This window comes from Spea bombifrons, chromosome 5 (genome assembly GCF_027358695.1).
Source record: "Spea bombifrons isolate aSpeBom1 chromosome 5, aSpeBom1.2.pri, whole genome shotgun sequence".
NCBI lineage: Eukaryota > Metazoa > Chordata > Amphibia > Anura > Pelobatidae > Spea > Spea bombifrons.
In genome coordinates this window covers 24,468,360-24,496,052 of record NC_071091.1, presented here as the reverse complement: position 1 = coordinate 24,496,052, position 27,693 = coordinate 24,468,360, and the positions used below count along the sequence as shown (strand labels likewise).

Genomic DNA, 27,693 nt, shown 5'->3' with positions numbered 1-27,693 from the left:
TTGATTTAACTAAGATGACAGAATCACAGGTGTCAAAAACAATTGCAGTAATAACCTATGTGGTTGTTATACTCAATCAGTTCTAAAATTGACAATTGTGGATTATGTCCACAAGATATTGGACTAATTTCCATTTCCCTCAAAATTAGTCACTCAGTGTAAATGAAAGGCTTGGCTCGTTCATGAAAGCCAACCATGTGTATTGTGTTGATTCAGATAGAGAAAAACTACAATTAATTTTGAGTGACCTATAAAATGCAGTGGTTGATGTGAATTTACCATTTGGTGATCCAAAGTTATCATTTCCAGATAAAGCCCTGTTTGAAAATGGTTATCTCTAAACCTGTTGTACTGAGGAGGTCAAAGAGGTTTATGGCAAATGACTTTGTAGTTCACATTGTGAGGACATGTGAGGGTCCATTAATAGGTGAAGACATTGTTCAAGTAACATGTAAAGAACACACTCACCAAGTCATATGCTATTAAAATCCTTTTCATGACCTCAGGAACTGTTCCTTGCAGTTCCATCGTCGGATATTGATCACTGAGGTCCATAACAACAACTGGTGAGTTATCTGGTCCAGCCAAACGAGTTGATAACGCCAAAATGCATTGCATGAGATTAGCCACGGGAGACAGTCCACAGAGCTCTTTAAAGGAAACTACCGCATTCTGTAAAAAGAAGAGAAAATATAATCATTACCTCTTTTACACGACTGGAATTTTTATTATTAGTTCTGCTGATTATCTTACTAAAGTTGAGAAACCCAAAATTACTCCTTTGTTACTATGGAGATAAGAAACGTCAAACTTTCTTCTAGATTAAGGTTTAAGATATAACACCCAACATGTCAGATATGCGACTTATATGCGGTTTATTCACTAAAATGGGATTTACAAATAGGTTTGCAGGAGATTTCCAGTTTTAGTTCGCCAACTTCACTACGCACTGTTCATTAGGGTTTCATGGTCAAACCCTAGTGGGATTTCCTGAAATTCTCTTAACCAATTTCAATTAAAAGATATGATCTAGCAATAACAGCTCAGATAAGTGAGCAGGAAAGAAAATACATGAAAAATATTCATATAACTACCAGTACATGGAATATTGGTGCCCTACTACCCAAAAGAGTGATGACGAGCCCTCATTAAAGAAGTCTGCCAGTGACTGATGCTCTTTCAAGTGAATTGAAGATTATCAGGTAATTAATCCCAGGAACATGAGGGAGAATTGAACTTTTTTAGTCTTCTGAATAGGATGAAATATGTTATTGACAGAACAGGGCACTACTTTAAAGTAAATACCTTTGATATACTTATTTCATGTCTGCAGTGAATTAATACATCAAAAGTCGAGACTATAAATTAGCAATTTTAAAAGGAACAGACGGATCTTCAATAAATTGAAATTGAGACCCTGATTTGTGATCAACAAGGTAAATCATTTAGTTTTAAGTCACGACTTTACAAAAAAGGCATATTTCATCCATTGGTACTGGATACATTGGAAAATCTCGGGTTCAATAAACACCCATTTAAAATACCCGCACTAAATTTACAGCTGAAGCGTTACATACATATGACATCATTTAGTACCTGTGCATAATAAGCACCAACTTTTTATTTATTCCTTTATATATCATCATCATATTCCACAGCACTGCATAACAGATAAACAAGACTTCCAACAACAAGTAATTTATAACTTAACCATTTGACTTACAGAAACAACAGGTGAGGGGTAATGCATCAGTCATGTTTAAGGGATTCAGCTTAACTGGAACACTGGGATATAACATTATCTCCTGATATCTCAATATGAGGTCAGCAGGCAGGTGAGGGCTAATACCTTCTGGCCCAGATAGGAGGTAAAGTGGCCCCATCTGCTCCTTGCCTCCCCTCAAGTAAACATATGCACAGTCATGCATATTTACACACTCTCACGCTTATACAAACTTACACTAACACACACTTACACATACTTACTCTCACACTAACAAACACACATTCTTTCTAACACATACACTCAGTTACCCACTTACCTTGACTGGAGTGTTCTTTTAAGCTGCTCACTTTTACAGCTGGGTCACGTAACATCGCATTACATGAGCCCACCATGTTCCCACCTTTGGAAGGGGGCTGCTCCAAATTGGACTAACCCCTTTTGAATAATTTTGAACCGGACCAGGGGACGACAATTACCCCTGCCTCCCAGACCAGCTCGACCCTGACATTGCAATGGGCCAGGCCTAGTGCAGCCTCCAAGGTACACACACCACTTACCACTACAATTCTGATGCATAGATTCAGCAGCTTATAATTAGTTTCTGCTTTCTATGTGGCCCTGCTACTTTGTATATTTAACTCCTTAAGTACCTTTCACCCCTTAGGCATATGCCTACTTACAGGAAAGAGGATATTGTTATTTAATTCATGTTTATTTTAAAGTTAATTAAATCACTGATCCATTTCTATGGTAGTGCGCCATAAATTGGGCATACTTGACAGTAATGGACAAGAGGATTATGGACTGGCATATGTGGACTGATAGCATCCTATTACACCTAATAAAAGCAGAGACCCCCCCCCCCATTATTTTTGATGGGAGCGCATTCCTGCCATTCCCTGGCTGCACACATGCTAGACGAAGGAAAAAGGGCACAACCCTTCATTATTTCAGAAATCCATAACATTTATGGGGAGAAGATCCAGTGCTGTTGAACAAGAGGTGACAGCCAGCAGCCGCTAAGTTACTGAACAAACTGCGTTTCCCATTGAAATGCTGCCCAGATTTCACAGAAACAGAAATCCATAAAGTAAACTCAATTTGCGTCACTAATCAATGAAGAAAAGCCAGTAGTGTGACTACCCCTTTAAAAAATTCAGCGCAAAACGTGCCGAATTTCACTATTTTGTACAGCTTTAGAAACATAATTTCTAGTGCCTCCGATTGCCCAAATATTTCCCATACACAGTTCTTTAACCCCTTAATGACAAAGCCCATACATGTACAGGCTCAAAATGCATTGTTTTCAATGACCGCCCATTGTCCTTAAGGGGTTAATTATTTGCCTCATTCATATTTTATGCCACTTGAAAATGAAAATGCTTCTGTTTTTTTGTTTTATTTTAACCTGATTTTACTACAACGCTAAAGTAACGTTTCATCTAAGTGGTAATTTACACAACAGAAAAGTAGTAGTTATTTTAGAACTAGACCTGTGCTAAAAGCCTCAATTGTAATTGCACAATGACAAAATATGGGCAAAACAGCCCTATCCATTAATTTGCCGATCGTAGATTATCCTTATCTCAGTAACCACAAGACAATGTCTCATTTACAGCCAAAATAACCGGTTTGTAAAAACCTTTTAGATTCTTGCACTTTTTTACAAGAGTTTGGTTTATGTTGGCAACTCTTAAGATGTTATCTTTTTTACATACGCTATAGTCCAGAGCAAAGTGCACTGCATTATTTCTCTGTGATAGAAGATCTAGTCGTAACTAAACTATTAGCCAATCCCAGTTAAACTATGATGAACTATACTTTACATTATTAGTTAAAACAAAGGCATTTTTTTAGAGTCCATATAATAAAAAGATCATAGTCTCAAACAATTATGGTCTATCTGTGCCTCTATAAATAAAGGCTATTTAAATGCATTACAAAGGTATGGCACAGAGCCTCTCTACATTTTACTGTTGGAAGAAAGTCGGAAGAAAGGATCATTGAGACGGAGCGAGATGCAAAATAGGGTAATATTGGTGGAAGATAAAACCGAATGAAGGCGATGAGCCGCGGGTAGATTTTACAGATTCAAACTCCGGTTGCAGGAAAAAGGACGTGAAGCCTTTGGAATGACCTGGATTTCTGCATATATTGGTCATTAAATTTGATTTGATCCTTAACTAAGTCAACAATAGACAGTCTGCTTCGACTAATGACACACAATATTTTCATGTGTTTATAGAACACACCGTGTGAACATTCAGAGTGCAGGGTGGAAAAAGTAGGCTAATGACTTCTCCAAAAGATTATTGAAGTCAGGAGTCGGCTAATCAGGAGCCTAATCAATGAGACGAGATTGTCTGAGTTGTTTGTCAGAATTACCCTTCCCACTAAAAAAAAAAAAAGTCACAACATTTGAGTTTGCCGTTCACAAAAAGCATTGCCTGAAGTGATCAATGCCTCAAACAAAAAGGTAGCAGTTCATGTTCACAGCAATTTGAATTGCTTAATTGCGTTAGTTTGCAAATAAGGGCAACATCCCTCCCTGAATAAAATTACAGCTGTAACCTAGCATTTTCTGGGTCTGAGAAAGGAATACTTTGAGTAAGCTATGTGCCTTTTATTATTTACAACAAAACCATATACGATTAACGAAATGTAACTGGTGTTTATAGTACATACAGGTTGAGTACCCTTATCCGTAATGCTTGGGATCAGAAGTATTTCGGATGAGGGATCTGTCTTCTCTCCGCTGCCTGCTCTGTTGTTCAGGATTCTTCCCCGGGTCCCAGAGCGCTTCCAGCTCGTTGTTCAGGCTTCCTTGGAGCATTTCTGGATTGCAAAACGGAGCGGAAGCTCTCTGGGCCCGCGGGAAAAAGCCTGAACAACAGAGCGGACGGCATTGAGAAGCCCTAAAGGAGGCAGGGTAAGGATCCACTGACCAGAGGAGAGGTCAGACACGTCCTTTCCTGTTTACACGCACATATTTACACATGAATCCATCTACTGCATGAAATCTCAAAATTTTGTGTGAGTTATCCTTTAAAACAACAGGGCTTTAGATGATCCCATCAACATGCGAAAAATATAGGTCCCAACAACAGAGACCACATTGAAGTTAAAGACTGGTGATGTTGCCTGTATGACAGTGAAGACGAGCACCAAAAGGCTGTATCACGGACATGGTTTTATCAGTAACACAGGAGATATATGAACTTTCACATATATCTAGGGCTAAAACAACTAATCGACTAAACCGATAATTTAAATTGTTACCAACGATTTTCGTTATCGATTAGTTGGTCGTTCGTTTAGTTGCTCCGGGTACGGCACGCACTATTGTTTTAAAGTTTAAATTAAACTTGCTTCACACAGATGCTACTTCGGAGATGAGCGGTGAAGACTTGCCGGACTGCAGGCTGCTGTAAGGTATGTATTATCTGCCTCCTCTTCGATCTGATCCCCAGGGCCTCTCTCATCCCATCATTAACTGCCCCATTCCCCTCATTAACTCCCTTCCATCTTACCGCCTGCAAATTAAATAAACTCCCTCACGCACTTCGGCCTGATCCGGTTCCCAGTTCCATCATTAACTTCACCTGTCCCTTCATTAAATTATTTTAAATAAATGAAAAAATGCCATATTTTTTTTTTATTCAATTAATCAGAAAAAATAATCGGGCAACAAATTGATTATGAAAATAAAAGTTTGTGAAAAGGCTCTCTCTTCACAAACCAAGACTGGTTCCATACTAGACTCCCTCTGATAACACCAAAACTGTGGCTCCTGACACACAAAAACAAAAACAATAAATAAATATATTGAAACTATTTACTAAGGAAATTCCCCATAATGTATCAATGTTGACTTTACACCAATAGTACAATACAATATTACATCACTGACATGTAATGGTTATTATGACTTATAAAGATATCTCACCTGCATATTTTCTCTTAGGTCTGTAGCATCCCTTATTGGTTGAATAGCATTCTTGAATACTTCATCGATTGACTTAATCCATAAGGTTCTCATTGATGCATAGTCCCTTGATTTCTTGGCTTTTCTTACAGAAAGGCCTCGTTTATGGGGCTTTCCACCACCCCTACGATTTGTAATAGCCACATGAACAAATAACGAAGCATGAGCCAAGATGTCTCCAGTTAAAGACTGCAAAGTGATATGTCTGTAGCCAGGTTGTAGACATTCAAATGGAATAGTGTATTGGCCAATAAATTCATCTCCAATGTAATCATCGTCAAGCACCACAAAACGCACCATTGTTAGCTCAGGGAGATTAACTTGGAATTCAAAACTTTCGTCAAAAATTGGATTGTCTCCATTTTGATGCACAGTTTTTGTTCTCTGCTCAGCACAATCTGCTGGTATGCCATGAATTTCCACATATACATAAGGATCCACAACATCCCCTTTGGCTCCTGATCCTTTGGGTTTTGGAAAATTCTGTCCACTGATTATTTTAATATGAAGAAGCTGCGGAGAAACTCCAGGCACAGAATCTTTTGTGTTTGCACTAAAGAACGATACCTCTTCACGCATGATGGCAGGACGCAGGACGTACCCGCAGTTTCCGTTCTGGCGGAACCAGCCAATATTAAGATCCATCATTAATCCAGGAGTCTGAAAATTCATAGCTACTATTTGGCAACCGCATTTCCAAAAATCCTGAGGATTCATGTTGCTAGAGTCTATTCTCATTGGACTGGGGAAAATCCGAGACAGGTATCTTTTATTATAATTAACAAAATCTCCAGGGTTTTCATTTGCATATTTGTTAGCGGCGACTTCATTAAAAGAGCATACTTCCCAATACTTTTGATTCTGAAATGAAACTTGGAAATCTGTGAACTGAACTGATTTACATACGCTTACCAGATCCGAAAGGTCTTTAGAAAGCTGAATTCTCTTCACAGTGACAACGTTCTGCTGTTCTTCACCTTCTTTCCCAACTCTTTGTGACATCTCTGCACCCTCGTCTTCATCTGTCACATCCCCTTCAAGCCCAGAGCAATCTGGGGGGAGTTTTTTACTCTTTATTAGTATTTTTCCATTTAAAGCATCAGGAGATGGAAGATAGGATTCTTCTACATTGGGGGAGGTTGTGTAAAGTTTTTCTCCTAAAATTTTCTTCATATGCTGAACCATGACTTTCTGTTGCTTGACAGAGCAGTGGTTTTCCAGACATAAAATCAATGGGTACTCCGATGCATGGAAGGCATATTTGTTAATAATATCGATGACGCTACGGAAGACTATCTGTGATGTCATTGTATGGCCTGTATAAATTACAGGCTCATTGTCTGGCCCATCCCACACATCTAATTCAACGCTTCGGCATCCCATTTTGAGAGCTCGAATGTAACCTGTGATATCAGAAGGACCTCTAAACTGGTCTTCTATTAAATACGTGTTATGGGAAGCATTTATGTAATAGTGAGACAAAGGTTGTGTCATATCCTGGCACACTTTTTTGTGTTCTGGATCAAAAATGGAACAATCTGGAGACATCAGGTAGTTTGTGAAGCCATCCAGAGAAAGACAACCGTTCTCCTTACCTTTTGAAGGTTCATATTTTTTTATTATTTCAATGCTAATGTCCTCTGTAACGTGAGCTACACCCTGTTCTGCTTCGAGAAACATCATAAGGTCCTTGGTATCCAGATATTCTTTATTGCTTGAAAACTGAACTAACAAGAAGTAAATTTCAGGCCTGGTACACAACTCGTGGAAAACTTCAATGAACTCATCTTTTGTAACATCCGTACTAATTTTATTTTTTGATTTCTGTAGCTCTTTGAATTTTAATTCAATTTTTGTGTTTTTAAGACCAGGATTTAACTGTTTGATAAACTGTACTGCCTTACAAAGGGGAACTTGCCCCACGTTTGCTTCATCCACATCCCTGAATATGTCCGAAAGCCAAGACGCCCGCATGTTATCATGAAAACTTTCAATCATGTCCAGTGTATGTTTTCCATATGAAATTAAGTATCGCAATCCGGTTACCCAGATGTTTGCAACATCAGCGGAATTTGCAACAAGGTCTAAAGATTCATAATTGTCACCATATATGATTGAGAAAGCACAGTCTTCAGATATCTGGTCATAAATGCCATTGCTACGGAAAATATCGGTATTTTTTCCCGTTCTAACTTCCTTTACAGACCTAATGTCAATTTTGGCTTTTTCCGAATCCTTCTTGGAGGGCTCCCATCGCAGAGACTGCATGTCGGCATCCAAGAGAAAGTATCTGTGATAGATTCTGGAGTTTGACCTTACTTTTTTTAATTCAGACCCCTCGACCATCGCATTGATACAGTCACTTGCACTGCTGATCTTTTTCTCGGTAGGCATACTGCTAAATGATACAGTTTTCTTTCTCTCTTTTTTTTGCTTTGTACCATCCTGCAAAAAAGACAAAAAAAAACACAACACAATTAGCAGTTATTCATACACGAGCACAAAAAACCCCAACAACCTGCACAGCCTTAATATAAAACAATTACATGAAATAAACAATTTCTTAAATATGTTAATTATATTTTGATGGAAGAAGCTTTGTCTGAAAAAAGTTATATAAATGTCAAATGTGAAATGACATTTAAAAATATACTATTCTCTACTATCGACTTCAAATACCTGGAAAGGCACACTTTGCTTTTAAAGGCTGTGGTCAGAAGCGTGAGCTTGTGGCTTATTGACAGCTATATCATTTAGAAGAACTTGGTATACCACCGATTGATCTGGTTTGTCTACCGTCCTGCCTCTTTTGCTTTGCTAGCATACATTCTCAGTTCATACTGCCTGTAGCGTTACATCTGCTTGGTGTTTGAATGACTGGTTTGCTTCTAAGTCAGTATTCTGATGTATTTTGTGTTTTTCTTTACTTTGTGATTTTAATATAGATTTGCATTTGTTTTCGTTATTGCTCATGCAGAAGGATTACTCTCTTTCATGCACAGGTGATCTTTGGCAAAAACGGTGATTTAAGAACCTCCAATATTTATTAACATTTTGGAGTCTTAGTATACAATATTGTCAATTCAGTGCACGTAAAGAGGAAGGTCCCATGGAAACATTCTCTGAGCATAAGATATAGTAATGTAGGTATAAGCATTGCTAAAAACCTGGTTTTATCTAATTTTGTTCCATTGTTCCTTTATCTGCAGACCTGGCGTTTGCTATTGTTCTCGTGATATTTTGGGTGACTTTCACTGCTCAGACACACATTGAGCTGATCATTTATGGCTACTGAACTCCATTCCTCTATAGACTTCCATTAGTCAGGGTGTCTGGCTGGGTGATCTGAGAAGACCGAGCCATTCAACTATCACATGCAGAAATCAGGGTATTTGCCTACAATAGCAGAGCTAGATCACTTACAAATAGTTCATATGCAGCGGACTATATAAAAAAAAAAAATATATGCCTGCGGCCATACCACCCTGAAAGCGCCCTATCTCATCTGATCTCGGAAGCCAAGCAGGTTTTTTTAAAAAAAAATTAGAATTAAAAATATATATAAATATATATATTATGCAAAAACTAAAACTGTTCTTACATAAAATATTTAAGAATGCATTTAGGAACATTTTAATTTGATAGTAGTAATAAAAAAAAATAACGATAGGAGTTAATCTTTAAAGAGATTTAGACATATGCTTTCCTTACGTAAGTTACATAGGGGTCTGGCGCCCAAACTGTAAGTAACAAGTGATTACAAATAACACCATCAGTAAATCTCAGTGAAACACTGCTGTTTTTAACTAAAGGATGCTGTCTGCAAATTTACCGGAGCACCCAGCTGACAAATTAATTTCGCTGGCCAGCTGTAAGTGCCTGTGAAGGCTTTGATGTGTCTCTCCTTATCACGGTCTTTTTTTTCTTTGTTTATGAATTTTTGCTTATCTGTGTCCTCCATCCTCCCCCCAGTCTCTTCTATGTTTCTCAAAATGTTTTAACAGCTCATTTAAAAAAAAAAACCCTGAAAAAAAATATTTATTTAGGTCATCAAAATGTGAGTATGGCCAGAGAGTCCCCATCACAAATACCTCTTTTAAGGCGCAGGCAAAAATATACTTGTTTAAATTTCAAAAGACAAAATTTTGATTTAAACATTATGGTTTATAGTCCTAAAGACGGTATTATAATAGTACTGCAGGCATCCAAAAACCCCATTAAACTGATCTAGTATATTTTTGGTAATTGCTTGAGCGTAATTAAAAATATCTGTTCTTGGTTTGATAGCAATCGCTTCCTCGATGTTTGCAAGTTGTTGGAAATCAACCATCACACCCCAAGCAATAGCTTTCTTTCCAGTAATGCTTACGCTCCTAGAACGTTTAAGTCATTCCACAAGACACTAGGCAAGTATTGGTACACTCAATTAGCAAATACAGCGCAGAAAATGTACTACATGGTTAGTTTAAGAATTCCAGTGTGACCATTTAGATTTATTTACGGTTCCAGATACATGAAAAAGACTTCTCCGAAGTCCCTCCTTCTGAAGACTGTAGACATTAAGACGACCACAACAAAGTCACGCTGCCAACTTAAACTATGGCATGCAATATTTTAGGCTACTTTGAAAAAGTACATGGAGACTGCAGCTGTCGACCTAGGCAAGAGCCAAGAGATTTAGTATTAACATACTGTCCTATGCCTAAGCTACACGAACCACAGTTCCTCCAGCAAGAAAAGTTAAATTTAACCTCCGGTGGGTGCTGTATGCAAATACGTATTGTAGTCTCTCAAATACCGCAAGGGCTTTTCCCAGCTTGCTCCATAGAAAGGAGTAATAGCTATGTTTTTATTTTTCAATTTGAAGATACTGCATTGAGGTTTGGCAAACTATAAACCTTAAAAATTTGCTAGTCCCCCTCATTGGTTATTTCCTTCCGTTCATATCAACCTCAATTCTACCTTTTTTCTTTAACTGCTCCCCTAATTTGATGATACCAATCAGGGGGTGGCTATGTAGCCCAGTAATACAAAGACTGAAAGTCAGAGATACATGCTCAACATACAATGCCCAGTCCTTTATAAAACATTTACCTAAAAGGGACTACATAGGGAACATGTGGAAGGAACGCAAACAGGTTCATCATGTAAACATTGCCTACAGGCATTGTTACTGCAGGCACCCAGCCGTCTATATGCGGAGCTGCAGCAAAACACAACATGATTCAGGTAGTGAAAATCTTTAAATAAGAGCTACCCCCAGCCAATTTCTTGTCTCTGAGGCTGGACATTTGTTAGAGTCTAAGCTCTAGCTCAATAGAACAAGACCATGAACATCTCACCATTATAGCTCCCCGCTGAACAGAACATAAACATCTGTTTTCATTATCTCCACAAAAAAACTAAGTAAAAAAAAAAAAAAGGAGAGGTCAGCAATGAGCAGATATGCATTTTAGATATTCTGTACAAAATATCCCCACGTGTCACAGATCTAACTCCTTGGACAGGATGTCCATTCAAAATCACCAAACGGCTACCAGAACCACTCTAGATCAAGAGAAGTATTATTTAATGGAGGTGAATACTCAACGTAATCCTGTGACACATAATGAGGATGACTGCTTTATAGCTGTGTAGACTCAAGATCAGGAGGAGGAATGCTGGACTAAATCATGCTGGAACCATCTGAAAGCCAACTCCCCCAGGAGATGGCCCTTCCAGACATGGGCAGTAACCCGTGTCTGCAAAAGAGATTCAGCAGAAATGAGGTTGGGGTATGACTTAGCTCATACCATGCTTCAGCCAGCACTCACACCTTTACTGCCCTAATTGGCAATGAAAAAGGGGGGCTTCTTGATACATACCTTAATTACAAAGACTATTGCATGTATTTATTAAGTATATAAATGCCGACTTGGGTCTTCTAACCCTTATCATACAAAGCTCTCCATGTAGCTATATGCCCCCTCTATGGCAAGCAACTCAGCACTGAAAGGACACATCATCAATGGCTTGGAGGCCAGGGGGGCAACTGCCCCTGGACCAGTCCAAATTCTTCAAACCAGCCCAGTGGATTAATGAGCAGGGGACAATTGCCCCAAAAACCAGAAGGTACAATGCCTCCCCTGCCCATTATCATATAACTTTGTTTTTTAGGGTAGAATGATGATCTGATAAATAAGTAGGAAAGAAATATAGAGAAGGACCAACAAAAGTTATAGGAAGTAGCTGTTTACTGCCATTTGGTAACAATCTACATTTTATTTTCTATGACGTTAGCAGTGCACAGAGAAGCCAGCTTTCTGCCTGATTCTATGTCCCGGTCAGTCGTGTCACAGCTCAGCGAAGAACTGCCAGTAGGTGAGTCACAGTAAACACCAGGCAGGGTTTGCTGTTCCGTTTAGTTGCGTACTTGCAACATTACACAAGTGTGAATTGCTGTGTGCTTCAATTCTACTTTTAGAGTTCAGTTTGGCACATTGATTAGAAACTAGAGACATCCACAAGCCATCACTCCTTTACATGGCAATGTCATCCTCAGACATATTAATATAACAATCCACTCCAGACTATTAGAGTTTTTCAATAATAAAAAGTAAATGGTATATATATATATATATGCACATATATGTAGATACACAATATACTCAGAGTTAATATACTCATCTCATTTTGAAATGCGTCGGTACATTTGCCAACACATACCAGAAGAGATTAAATAAAAACAGTAAGAAGAAAGAGGAAAAAAGTGCACTATAAAGTAATCCCCGCTAATGACTACGATACAGCTATACATTTAAGTGGGACAATCAAATCCACACTAGGAAGTTTTTAACAGTGCTGTCTTAATATGTTTGAAAATTCGTGTTTGAATTTGCGAAAAATCCCCCCCAAGTACTCCAATATTTACAAAAACATTCCTCGTAGGAGCCAGATTGCAACATTTTCTCATTTTTTTTACTTCATTTTGTGTACATAGGGGCTAAAATGCTTTGAGATTCATTTCTCAGTGTTTTGGCTTGTGAATTCTCTGGAACAATGAAATTAGCCTGATCCTAGTGAAAAAAGACACAAAGTAAAACAAATTCATATATTTTCTGTGAAAAGCTGCAAACATACCTCTTTTTTTTAACCGTTAAAATTCTTTGCAAAACAGTAAAATAAAAAGCTAATATACATAATTGGAAGCAAATGCGGAAAGGGTACCTGATTGCCTGTGAGTTTATATTAATGTAACGTCAGCAAACAATAAGGCTGTGACACTTTACATTATTTGTAGGTATTTTAATGACAATCCAAGGCGCGTCTCCCTTACTACAGGTAGTTGTACACCAATTTAGTTACTTCTCAGCATGTGGACAAAATACCCTCATCAACAGTATCAGAATGTTTTGGTTTTCTTTCTAGTAATAAATACACACAGTAATTACAGTGATCGCTTTGTGGTGCCTACAGCAAACAGCAATTTGTGCATAATACTTAGTGTGTGGTCCCTGTGCTATGTTTCAAGGAATACAAAAATAGTTTGGAATGACTTGGTATATTACTTCCAATTTACCAATTCACATGTGTTAGAGAAGTGGCACAGAAAACGTTATATCTGATGGGTGGCTTCTTCAAACATCTGGACTACACATGTTCTACCAACCCAACCAGGCAAAGTGTTTTACACTACAAGTGCTGGGTTTATTGGGTGTTACTACTCTTATTCAGTCCAAGGATGTTTGTGATACCTTTCACTGGACTAGCTAAAGCTGTAGAGCATTTTAGGACTTCAGCTGTTGCTTTTTCAGATGTGAGACAGAGGATATTTTTGTGATAAACTCATTCTGCTAACCATATAACTATGGAACCTGCAGCCAGGCAGCCTTAGTAAGGGTAGACAAGGTGAAGGGGGGATAACGTTAAGCCAGGACAATGATTGTCACAGAGTTAGTCTTCATTGAGGAAAAATAGCCCATTACCTCTCAACTAAATATTTCCAAAAGATTTAAGCCAACCATAAAACAAAAATGGCACAATATATAAACTATCAAATGTCCTTCTGTAGCCATAAACCTCACATATGTGTAGATACAATAGAAAATGTGTTCACATGTTAATTATGCATACATATAAAAAGGTTTAAGAACAACTCAAGAGGGATACCAACCGGACTCAACTGATGAGGCCCTTGAAGGTTGAGACTTACATCTAGGGTAGTTGGTTCTCTTGTAGAGAGGAAATTTGCTCTACATTTGGGTTCTGGACTGCCCTTGTGGCAGGATCAGGATCAGATATGTTGATGGAGATTTTCTCCTCTGTAATAGCACAAGTGAGCTAAAACTAGAGATGCTGCCAACGGGTGCATGGACAACTTAGCTGATACTGGGGAGAAGCGGACGAAGAAAGAAGACAAGAATAACAGGAAGAGGCAAGAAAAGAAGGGGAGGTGCGGAAAAGGAGACAGGGACACGAAAGCTGTCAGTAGGGAAGGTAGTGAGACATTGACAGAGAGTGAGCGTGTAACAGCAACGAAAGCAAAAACAGTAGTTTGACTGTTTTCCAATAGGGTCAGCTTATATTCAGATCTTTTATTTTTTTCCTTTCATTAAGATCTAAAATTTGGGGGCTCATCTTATAAATCAAGGACATATGGTACTAAAATGCAGTGCTTATGGCTTTTACTGTCACTGTAGATATTTAATAAGGGACTGTAATTCTTTTGGTAAATTGCCGTTGTTTCCCACTAATCTATTATGTAAATCCCAGTTCTGTTGCCTATTTTTTGTGTTGACTAGGAGTCAATGAATTAACATTTCCAGCATCCTACAGGAGAAGATTGCAGATACAATACTACTTTATAGAGTGATTGCCTAGAAAGTAATTTAATATGCATTTTTCTTTGGTTGTATGTGACATTAAATTATCAATTTAACCATTTGAAGAAATACATGAAGCTGATAGCTCTGGACAAATTGGTTACTTTTTTGTTATTACAGATTAAAGGGCACAACCTATTCGTCCCTATTTCCAAGGGGTACATCAGTCATCCTCATTTCATACACCTTGCAATGGAAACATTTTTTGTATAGTTGCATACTTCATGGCAGATAAAGGTCAAATGCAGGAAGCTTTGATATACAGCCATCTGAGAGCCTTGGAGACTTCTTAAATCTTGCACTAGACTAGACAAAACACCTTATCTCAATGTCTTACTACAAAGATAAACAGACAAGGAAAAACACTCCCATGACATCGTAAACTGCTTCGCGACATCTGGAAAACCACAATTTACAACTACCATCTGGACTTATAATAAATACTAGGGGGTAGTAGAAGCATTATTAAACACTCATCCACATCTACCAGACAAGCCAGAAGGCTTGTTTTTTCCCCAGAAATCACCTTTACCACCATAACTTTTGTTATTAACCCCTTAATGACAAAGCCCGTACATGTACCGGCTCAAAATGCATTGTTTTCAATGGGTTTAGGGACCGCCCATTGTCCTTAAGGGGTTAATAAATACTATATGAGCCTTAAAAGACTACAAGTGTCACACTTCAAGGATGCACACAAAGCAACAAAGCTTACCAAAAGACCCTTGAACCTGGTTGAGGCATTTGTTGACTATAACGCATATTTTCTATATTTTGCAGCAAATTTCTTAAATATTTTTTAATACATTTTTGTAAGAAATTCTAAATCTGGATTCAAAAATACAAAACCGTGTAAAGAGAATGTCTTTAGAAACATTCTTAATGATGATTAGGGATTAAAGTTGGCACATCTTCATAGGAAGGCTTAGTTTAGATTCATTGGTTAAACTAAAAACAAGAAAGATATTAAAATGAAAATGGGACCAATTTGCTGTAAATGGAAACCATTTAAATTGTGTTAATTAAGAGTCACTTTTTTTAACCTGATCTGCTTTCAAAATGTCAGCATCTCCAATTGGTAAATAAATCAGGTTGTTATACAAGACCTCCTGTAAGACAGGTACTTGACTGCTTTCCATCAAATGTATTTTAAAGCTGAAAATATGAATTATATGCCAATAAAAAGAAATAAGTGCCTCAATCTAGCTAATGGGTGACATCGATTTAAATTGTGGGGTTTGGAAATAAAAGTAAACAAAACTGTGATAGCAAAATTATTATGCGTTTGTTTAAATGAAAACCTATTTTCTTAAATTCATTTAGTAATTATAACATGACACAATCACAGTCATATTCAACACACTGTAAAATGACAATAGTTATACATACCTCAAAGGGCATTGTATATTACTGTTCATATACATATTGCACCTATATACTGTGCAGTGTTGTATGATTATCTTCTACACACCATGCGATTTATCAAACAGATGGTGTGGAAAGCCTTGCTTTCTAAAGATTACACTCCAACTTTATCATATCTGTATATGTTAATGCTTGTTATTTTTATTACACCTATACACGCCTATCACAAGATCACTTTACTGTGGCCTAATGATCGCCCATCTTATAGTCTCTACGCTGATGATACACAGTAGTTTCAGAACTAGAAATTCCAGAAAGAAGGCACTTTTTTATTTGATTGAAGGTTTGGTATACCTCCAAGATACCTCCACCTTGAAAACACTGCATTCTTCCCAAGTGTCCCAGTTTGCAGGCACTGTCCCACTTTGGGGGATCATGGGCCACTTGAGGAGATCCTCTGAACAGCACAGGGGAGCTAAAAACAAAAATCACTGTTTTGAACACCTGAAATGTTAGGTGGTATGACATCGAAGGTGTGTTGGAAACGCTTCAAACCCTTTGTCACGTGGAACCTCTCTACCTTGTCACCATATACCAACTGCCACAAACCACATACGGAATTTGCATGCTGACCATACTTGGAAGATTTACACTCTCTCTATCCAGGAGAGGTTAATTGTGAAATTCCCTCTTTCCGAATGGTTACGACGGTTTGTATCCACACAAGTGACAATGCCTCCCTCCTCTTGCCACATTCCTTTCACTACACAAAGAAGAAACATTGAAGCATACACAAGTCTTCAAAGAAACATGGTGGTTTTGGAATACGGATATTAAACATTTTGTGATAATTCTTCTAGTGTGCTGTCCCTAGTTTATCATCTCTAAAATGGAGTCGGCTTCTCACAGTTCCAATTCTACGTCCAATAAAAAGAGTCTAAAAATCTAGAAATGGTTTACTTGTCAGGAACACAATTTCTTGACCTTATAATATGCACATTATCTTCAGATGTTATACAAGAAAGAATATAAAAGGAGAATTTATTTGGCCAGCCCAACACTGTCAGTGTGCGGCAAAAGGTACATTATCATTCTTTCATTTTTCTTCATCCTCTAAACCCTTTTACATGGAAAAGCTATACAGGTAATCTCAGAAGACAGCTGCATATTTAACTTTCTCAACAGATCGAGAGGATAAAGGATTTATCTCTTGATCATTCCAAAAACATTCAGGTTTAATGTTACTGCTTCACAGACAACCACTTAATGCAGGAGGGTAGGGATGGTTTTCATCTGGGTTTCTCTTGTTTGAGAATTTGGACCACTACCAGAATCTTTATTTCTATTTTCTACGTGGCAATTGCAATTACCGATATGGACAGCTTACATCATGCCCGCTTAATATCAAATATGTAAGGACTGACATCTGCCAATCCTCTGCTTCTAGAACATCTGGATCAGTTCAGGAATATTACCATAGGTACAAACGGTATAGATTACTTTTCTCCGCAGATATGTTCGCTTCAATGGAGGAATTAAAAAAAAAAATATTTTAATTTTCTATTAATAGTTAACTACATATGAGAGGATGGAATGTTCTAAGTTGACTGAGAATTTAGAATATTCGATTACAATTGTTATGTGTACATTCTACCAGAATTGGTTTATCACTTTACTGTGAACAATTGTACACACCGATAAAGAAATGAAATAATGAAAACAACCATAATATCCCCAATACTTGTGCTGAAGCATTAGACCGACTGCTAGGAATAACATGATTATATTAATTTTGTTTAATCGTGTTTAGTAGTAGCTTTTGAGCTAATAGTAGCTTTCTGGATACATCTAAGTAGCTTTGGGCAACCAACACACTTCATTTCTGGAGGAGCGCGGTGGTGTATGTATCTGCTCCAAAACAAATAAGCCGTTGAAAGAAATATAAAATTTAAAAAGCCTAGAAACATAAAAAAAATTAAAATGGTTAGATCTGTAAAATGTCTCTTTCACTCATTAATTATAAATAGCTCTAATTAAAAGGCTGGAAACCTCTGATTAAAATGAACCCTAACATCTGCCAATAATAAAAATAGTGTGAGCTTATTGAATATGCGCTCTCCAAGAGAACCAAAGACAATGGATAACCTGCAGAGGTACAGTAGAATTCTGAAGGCTCCATCAAATCACCAGCTTCCTTGCCTTCTGTGATGACATTAAAGTAATTGTCCTTACAGCGTGCTTGCTCCCCAGGACCTTTCAAAGGGTAGTCATCTATACAATCAACGAAGCGAGATAAAAAGGATTTTTCTTCTTACAGGAAATGTCCCTGCAAAGGATTGGAAGTGGAAGCAGGAGGAAATAATTATGTCTATGTAATGGGTTTGTGTTAGCAGTTTGCGTCCCCCAAGGGAAGCGGTGATTCTAGAAAATTATTTTCCCCAAGAATAAAGCTATGAAAAATGATGCTTACAAATGTTTGTTCAGCAACAGTGGCTAACTGGAGAATTTACGTTAGATCCCTGCCACAGTTCCATTATTCTGGTTCATTATTTAATACACTCTAAATCAAATTAATTAATTTACCATATAAAAAAGTATTTTTTTTTTTTTTTATATTTTTGCATTTTTTAGAATGTATAGACGGCACGATCAGAGCGTAGAAAAATGTTTGCGGCCTGCGTTAGATTTACATGGCTTCATTAGGACAAACTCGCTGTATTGCGAAACTATCGAGAGAAGTGATAAGATTAAGACTCGGATGGTTTGCCTCCGATGGCAAGTAATACAAAAACCAGTAAAGATGTATTTCTCAGTGCTGGGGTAAACACAATGAATTATTTGCCAGTCCATTGTATCATGTGTATAACTGTAAGCGCCGATCTCATGGAATCACCGTTTTCCTATTGTACATAAAGGTAAAGAATCGGGCAGTTGTGTTCATCGTAACACGCAGAGCAGTGTTTACCGAGCATATCTGAAACAGCCGTTGCCTTTACATAACATGGAGGAAGAAGAAAAAACGTAAACGATGCTTCCTGTGGTTTGATGTTGAAAACGAAAGTCTTTACATCGCAAAGTGCAGCTTCCATTGAAAAGATGTTTTTTTCCCCCCATTCTATTACATTGTATTATGAAACAGCATTCATTTCCATGGGGGCCGAAGTCAGGTGTACTGCCTGCGGGAGTCGAGGTATTTTGAGAGGGGGGTATATATGTTGGGGAGGATAGATCGCTTACTCACTCATAGAGCAGTATTGCAAGCTCCCAGACACTTGATTGATAAAGTAATATAGAAATATCCTATGATTGTGACAGTCACCCCTACATGAAAAAATAATACTGCAATAATAATTAATCCTCCTTGAGTAATGATTTAAGTATAGTGAACGTGTCAGAGGCAGATAAATTATTTTCCCGTAAAAGTGGTAACAATATACTTAAAGAAGTGGTTTTGTAATGTAAATGTATATTTAGAATGCTCATCACAAAGCCAATGCAAGATGAACATCTATTTTAAACCATTCCGGTTCTTAGGCAAATGTGATTGTAAAACACTGAACTTTAATACATTGCAAGTCGCATTATTACACTGAAAAAACAACACTACAAGACAACATGTGCTCTGTGCTATCCTGTCCCCACCGCTGAAGAAAATATCAGTTAAAACATAACTAGGAGAATTTGCATACATGAACTCTACAGATGATACCAGCAAACCCTTGACTTTAGAATCTTAAAGCGGGATTGGAACAGTCAACTTCCACTCATACATGCTAACATTTTAGGTGTCTGAATCGGGAGACACTTGTGTTGGAGGGGGGGGGTATGGCAAAAGGCAGGGAGGGCTGGAGCCTCTGCCAGAAGCCCACCGAATGGCAACCACAGCTTCAGAGCATCAGAAGAAGACAATGTACGAGCTGCAATGGAGGTCTGTGCTGTTTCCTGGGCCAAGATAAGAGGATCTTCTCATCTGACCCATGATTCCAACTAGAAGGAAAAGCGAGAACACAGGGCAGCTACCCAGGACAAAAACTGTGACTCTTGGGAGGCATGCTAACATTTTCCTTGTTTCCTCAGTTATACCAAGCATTTTCTGTCCACATCTTATAGAGCTTAAAAGATCTTTCCTACAGGCTCTTATACCTGAAAGAAAACAAGTGGAAATTACTTGTACCAACATCAGTTAGATGCATTTCTCCAATATTATTAGATAAACCAGATGTACATCTGTTATAATTTCAGTATAACACATAGCAGCCTCGATGGCCGCTCTACATTCACATTCAAAAGCCCAAGGAATTCATGTAATAGAAAGTATAGGGTAATAACATGTACTATTAAATGCCGCACATTCAATATAAAACTAAAGCAAAGGTCTTAATTTAGTGTTCTTCCTCTGCACCTCTTCTCAGTGCCAGAAACCAATCTCTTATAAATCTATTTCTGTTCATGACACCTTTAAACAAGCCTATAGCAGTCTATATACTCATCTTGTCATTTTCAATTGTTAAGCAACTTTAAAATTCAGTGAGAATGTGTAAAAAGACAGTGATACAACTCTGTATTTATAGCAACAAATGATAAAATAGGAGATGCTGCCATAGCTGTTTTATATCTTCATAAATACCATTATGGCAGTAGTACAAAAAACATTAGCAGTACCAAAGAAGATGATGCCAACAATATAAAGAATAGAATTAACCATTAGAGATCTCTTCTTCAGACAGAATGGAAAAATTGGACAAGGGCTTATGTACCTGTGTCTTTCTATGCTGGCTCAACAAAAGTTATCAAATTTCCTCTTGGGCTAATCAGGCTATAGCCATTTTTCATATCTTCATATTTTCATATTTTTGCCAATGTTTATAGAAGAATTTTCACCTGAAGAGCTTTTTACTAGGATTAACATCATGTATTAAAACTTCCTATACTATGCTTTCAGTTTAATAGCTTTGGAGATAGTTGAGAGCGCCATTTGAAGTTTACTATCCATAAGAGGCATCGGACAAGTACGACCAACATATAACAAATCAGGCCCAAAATTTCTTCTGTCACCATGTGTAATGCTGGCGCATATATTAACCTCAAAGACTAAAAGCTATTTTTTTTTTAACAAAAATTTTATTTTTTAAATTTTTCTAAATAACATTTTACCAAAACAATGATTGATTCTGAGCTTCAGTTTTCCAAATAAAGCATCATACTGAATAAAATTTCAATGATCATTTGTAATTCAGTAATATGAGAGAATTGCCATAAAACAAAACCACATCTCAAAAAAAAAAAAAAAAAAAGACTCTCGCACGAAAAAAAGAAAGAAATCAATATTTCAAAGAGTAATTACATTGGTTCTTACATGTCTTAATTAGCCAGATACAATCAAGCCTGGGTATTATGCTACATCACGCAATTAATACTTATTAATTGTTCTGTGTAATGCCTGTTCTTTTAAAATGTCTTTGGGGACGAAATGTGAATCCAGAGAAACAGATTAAGAGGCTGTGCCATGGGGTTTGAAGAGCTGAAAATGAATCAATTCCTCAAACTTTTTATTTAACTTACTTAGACTGCAATTAGCGTTGCTTAACACAGTACGGCTTGAGAAGATTCCAGGACGTTTATATAAAAATGTATATTGTGATACGCACATATAATACATACACACAGTATACATATCGAAAACCTATGAATGTACTAGGGACAAAAACTGGTTGGCTCCTAAATTTGTCTACTTGCCTAAATGCAATCATTTAATTGAAACAACATTTACAGAAAATGCCCAACTATCCAGCCAACAAACCACTTCTTCTGCATTCCCACCAGAATAAGCAGCTGTGTGAGGATAAACCTAATCATAAATATAAAAACATAAACATATTTGGCTTCTGGTAAAATCATTTATTAAACATTTATAGCATATCAAAAAAAGAAGGGACGAGAGATTAGCTCTGTATCAACACAGCTGTAACGTGCCTAATGAAAAATTACTTAATGACCAAACAGAAAGATAAAGTGTGCCCTGCACCAAGGGGGAGACGAGTATTTTATGGGCCCTGTAAATTATTCACAAAATAGCTTAACATGTATTTAACATCTTCAAGTTTTACCTTATTTTTTTTTTCTTAAAGCAAATTTTAATTATTTAAAAATAAGTCTCTCTTTGAGCATCCCTGTTCCTAGAAGAACAGTTTTATAAGACATAGGTCGACAAATTTGGTCGGGATTCAGGAGACAAACAAAAATGTATAGTTAATTAGTATACTAACATATGAACATATTCACTAACACACACAGTAACATACTTTCATACACATATTCACATGACACATTAACATGCCTACATTCATACACATACTAACACACACACACATATACATACTCAGTAACATTAACATAAACACAGTAACATACACTATATTGACTAAAGTATCAGAACAACGGACCATTATACCAACAGGGACTTTTATGACATCATATTCTAAATGCATATTAATATGAAGTTGGCCCCCCCTTTGCAGCTATAACAGCTTTCACTCTCCTGGGAAGGCTTTTAACAAGATATTGGGATGTTTCTGTGGGAATGTTTCCCCATTCATCCAGTAGACCATTTATGAGGTCAGGCAATGATGTTTGTCAAGAACGCCAGCAAAATGTTTTATTGGGTATGAGTGTATTAGTGTTCTTACAGCCCTAAATGTCATAGTAATATGTACAGAAAGAGCAGGAAATGGGTTTATAAATAAAATACACTCTTTTATTCCCTTAATGCCTCACTCACAGTTACACAGCTATGGATAGGTCATAAACCACAAACTATTGGTAAAGACCCACCACCAGCCATGGCCATAAAACATTTAAAACGTTGAAAAAAATGCCCAACTGCCCTGAGACTTCAGATTTTACAAAAAAAGGTGGGAAATAAACTTAAAGGAAGAATGTAATGAAAGTACATTAGTTTCCTTCTGCAATTTTATCTTGAAGACCTTATCTGCAATACAACCGCATAAACCTTATACAGACCAATAAAATAATATAGCTGTAAAGAACTTGTTGTTATTTTGTAAGACTGTAAGGAAATAAAGTATAATGAATCTCAGAACAGTAAAGTTGCAGAGAAAAGGGGGGTGGTGCAGCAAATAAATGGCATATGACTCATGGGGGATATGCAAGTCATCTAAACAGAAAAAAAATGAGGAATAGTAACTGAAGAATCGCAGTTAGGAACTTCCACCAACACAGGTCTAAGTATGGAGATAACCTAGACCTGGGAGACATATCTGATTGGGACTTTTAGACAACCCAAACAAAATTAACAGTCAGAAAACAACAGCAAGTTGAAGCAATAATAAGGGATTCCAGGCATGAGTTTGGCCTAGAGAACATGAAAATTCTGAAATTGCAAAAGTACAGGGAAAAAAAATAATACCCAGAAGGGACCACAAAAAAAATGCAACTGAAAGATCCTTGTCATAACAAGTAATAAGGAATGTTGTGAAGCTCCCGTACAACCATCAGGTCTTTATGTATAGCTGGTACCCAGTGATTGTGAAAGGCTAATTTAGTCCAACAATCAATTTAACATAAGTTTAAGTTATCTTTGATGAGGCAACATTAGTAATGTGTACTATGCAGCCTCGGCATGTCCTACACCAAGTTCAGCGGGTTTTGTCTCTGTAGAATGAGGTATATCTTGGTTATATTTTAAGGGCTAATAACAGATCTGAGCACATTTGCAGGATAGTAGTCTTTGCGGTTGACTGCTAGCCTGCAAACTAGGGTTCGATCAGGCGTTAAAATGCTAAAAACCTGTCTTGCAGTATATGATTGATGAGTTGATTAAGTCAATAAAAGGACTTGGTCATCTTGCAGGGGAACTGTTGGGCTAATGTCCCAGTATTCCTACCCCCTTTTGTTGCTTTGGCAAAAGGTCCACAATTTGAACCTATGAAGAGGCCGGTGAGATGATTTTGATTAATACTTCCTGGTGTTACCCAGCTTTTCATTAGAGAGGGCCATTCTATGCAGTTCAATACTATATAAATGCAACAGAATATAAAACTACTGGTTTCTCAGACATGGAGTCATATTTTAACAGCACTGATTGTAGGGGGAAGCCGGGGTCAACTGCGAGATCCCTGGTTGTCCCCTTCTCATGGTATGAGCTGGCTACAGGTGGTAGCTACTCCAGGTCTCGCAGTAAATGTGCTTCTCTGGGGGGAAAAAGTCTCACCACCAGTAAGGACAAACCAGTCAGTAAGCAAATGAACGAATAACCTTGTTTGGTGGAAAACAAACGGTTTGTAAGGACACAGATGACTCTGGGTAAACGTATAGGACACAAAACCGTTCACTCGTTATATCCACACGATGGGGCGATCACTCAAAGTGGCCAAAAGATCTGTACCTGGGCAAGGTGAGACTAAGGGACCAACAAGAAAGGTGCCTACGATTTGAATTGATAAACGTGCAAGAGGTCACTTAGGCATCAGATAGATTAGCTATGAGTAAAAATGTATTAACAGCAACAAAGTACAGGAATAGCAGACATATATCAAGAGGAACAATTCATTAACAGGACCAGGTCCTCTTACACCGATCTATAATCCTCTTATGGGAAACATTGCCCAGAGCTGGCTTTATCCCTGTAACGAGCACTCCAAATACCGCTTGTCTGCCCTGCATCTCTGCTATGATATATCCTGGTTCTATATCGCATATAAAGTGTAATAAACGGAAAAAGAGGATCAGCACAAATCATGTTGCTGAAGGGAATTTTATTAAAAAGGGCATTATCAAAAGCTGTATTTTTAGCCCACGTATATAATGTGTACACACTGCACACTCCGACACAGCACCCAATACATAGAGACTTTGAAAGTTCATAGCGGTGAATTGTAATGGGATTGTATGTCATTGTATGATTCGTTCCCAACAGACCATAATGATTATGTGCAAGGAATCATAATGGATTCAGCAGGAGCGGCTTCCTTTCTGCATTTCATTCATATTAGTACAATAAGAAAATACATCACTTCCTACTGTGTGGCAGAAATGCATACATCAGACACTAAACACTTCTGTCCTGTGCTGGGTGTCGGAGCAGTCTTCTAACAATATGCCGTCCAATGTCCAGAGACAGATAAAGCCGAAAATACCGCAAGCTGGAATTGTATTTAACAGAAAAAGAGCCCCAAAAGTAATTACCGTATTGGCTCGAATATAGGCCGCACTTTTTTCCCCCACGTTAAGTTTTTAAAGTGGGGGTGCGGCCTATATTCGGGGTCTAGCGCCGGGCAGGCAGCGGGGTTAAGATACAGATCCCCCGCAGCGGTGCAGGGGACCTGCATCCTTCTCCCCGATACGCTCAGACAGCCTCCCCTGCCAGCACTTCCCACGGGGGGAGGGGGTGCCGGCACGGGAGGTTATCTAAGCGTTTTACCTCTGCCCACCCCCGACTTACCGGACCAGACTCCCGGGTGTCTTGCGGGGCCGGCGGGAGACATCTACGCAATACGCGTATGCAACTTCCGGTACCGGTACCGGAAGTTGCATACGCGTATTGCGTAGATGTCCCTCGCCGGCCCCGCAAGACACCCGGGAGTCTGCTCCGGTAAGTCGAGGAGGGGGGCAGAGGAGGACAGCGGCAGCGTATCGCGGGGAGGGAGGACAGCGGCAGCGGATCGCGGGGAGGGGGGACAGCGGCAGCGTATCGCGGGGAGGGGGGACAGCGGCAGCGTATCTCGGGGAGGGAGGACAGCGGCAGCGTATCTCGGGGAGGGAGGACAGCGGCAGCGTATCTCGGGGAGGGAGGACAGCGGCAGCGTATCTCGGGGAGGGAGGACAGCGGCAGCGTATCTCGGGGAGGGAGGACAGCGGCAGCGTATCTCGGGGAGGGAGGACAGCGGCAGCATATCTCGGGGGGGGGGACAGAGTGGCAGCATGTTTTTTTGGTGCTTTTTTAAAGAAAAAAAACTTTTTCTTTAAAAAAGCACCAAACTTTTAGGGTGCGGCCTATATACGGGGGCGGCCTATATCCGAGCCAATACGGTACTATTTAAAAAACATTCCACTTCCCTTCAGTATCTAACTTCCCAGACCTTACATGACAAATGCTTCAGCCGCAGGGCATTGAGAGGAGGCCATGTGGGAAGTGCAAGAGGGCTGTGCTGCAACAAAACTGCTGCTACCTAGGACGGTAGATGAAAAATAGGACTGACCCATGAAAACTGGGACTGTTGGGAGGTATGGTATAGTCCGTGATGATAATGCATGCCCTAGCTAGGACATTCACAGTATATGTATAGGTATAAATGCACTTTTACCATAGTGCCTAAGTTAAATTAGGGTAAATGTGTGTGATCACACGGGCATGGCTATGTATGGTCCCGGGAAATTCTGGACTGTTGGCAGGTATGTGATACCCGTAATCTGGAAGAACGCATATTAAAGTTCTCTGTCAGTAACTACACAACTGATTATGTGGTTCTGCAATACTTACCCCAAGGGCCACAATTAAAAGGCTGTAATAATGCAATAATAGTTGAACAAGAACTGCAAACTGCAGCTTAAGTAGCACAAGGCAAAAGCCTCAACACAGCCTGGTAATTTACCGAAAACCAGAAGGATCATACGGCTTTATTTGTCATACAATATAATATGATCACATGAGGTACATTTTGTGAGCATTCAAAGTCCTTGAAGCATTGGCTCTGGGAAGAAAACTCCTTGATTTGTGCATCTTGGCTTGCTTTACCATATCATCAGGCGCATTAACCAAAGCCAAGGCACATCATATGACCGGTTCAAGTTAAGACTCTGTGAATAGAGGAATATTCAATAGCACTACATGGCGTGTAAGCAAGTTCATCGTCCGTTAGTAAGATTCTTTGTTAAATCAGGTTTTTTGTTTATTTTCTAACACTTAATGATATAATCATGGCAACCTATACCTTTATCACCCATCATTATACTTCCTTCTGCTAATACATACATGATTGTTGTAAGGCAAAACAGGGCAATTTTATAGACCATATTTATTAAATCATTCTTTATAAAGGGTATATTGTTCCCTAAAACCTGCCACTTTTTGTGTAACTGTATCATGTGTACATGGTTGTACATACGTACAGGTTGCTTGCACAATATTGCAAGGTAGGCACACATATGATAGGGTTAAATACCATAAATATATTTTAAGGGAAAGTATGTATATCCACAAAAATACTTTTTGTATTATATATATGTGTTGTACTGTGGGAAAAAAAAAAAGTTGGGTATGCAGTGGGTTTGCTAAAAATATCATATTTTTTATTTTAAAATGTCTTTCAATGCCCAGTTAATTAACATAAAACTGTTTTAAAGTGATATTAATTGTTACCCCCATTTAAGTAGTAAAAAAAAAAAACAGAAAAAAAACCAAAAACACTTATACAGTGGGGAATCTTTTTTTAAATACTGAGGAAACCAATAATAAAGAAATAATAAAAACTAGAAATTACAAGCAGAGCTGTAAAAAAAAATGAAAAAAAGCCTCCAAATGTTTTTGGGTACTTAACACTATCAGAAACACGCAATGAATTTGTATGTTAAAATGTGTCACTGGCAATGGAAAATTTACAATGTTTCCTCCATGAAAGCTCTTATATTGGTTTCTTAGAAATTCCCAGCCGTTTCCTATGAAACCACTTTTCTTTTTGATTATGATTTTCTATTTTTGGGTAAAGAAAGCAGCTTTATACTTAAAAGTATCGTGCCTT

The 27,693-nt window shown here is 38.2% G+C and overlaps 1 protein-coding gene across 1 annotated transcript in view; it reads right to left on the bottom strand.

The window, feature by feature from the left end:
- The window catches only part of PLCL2 (phospholipase C like 2), an 81,190-nt gene that overhangs the window by 17,443 nt on the left and 36,054 nt on the right, over positions 1-27,693 (bottom strand). The window contains exons 3-4 of the mRNA XM_053468452.1: positions 5,673-8,156; positions 469-672 (exon numbers count right to left, since the gene is read on the bottom strand). Of these exons, the coding sequence (XP_053324427.1) occupies positions 469-672; positions 5,673-8,156 (2,688 nt within the window). The remainder of the gene's footprint in view (positions 1-468; positions 673-5,672; positions 8,157-27,693) is intronic.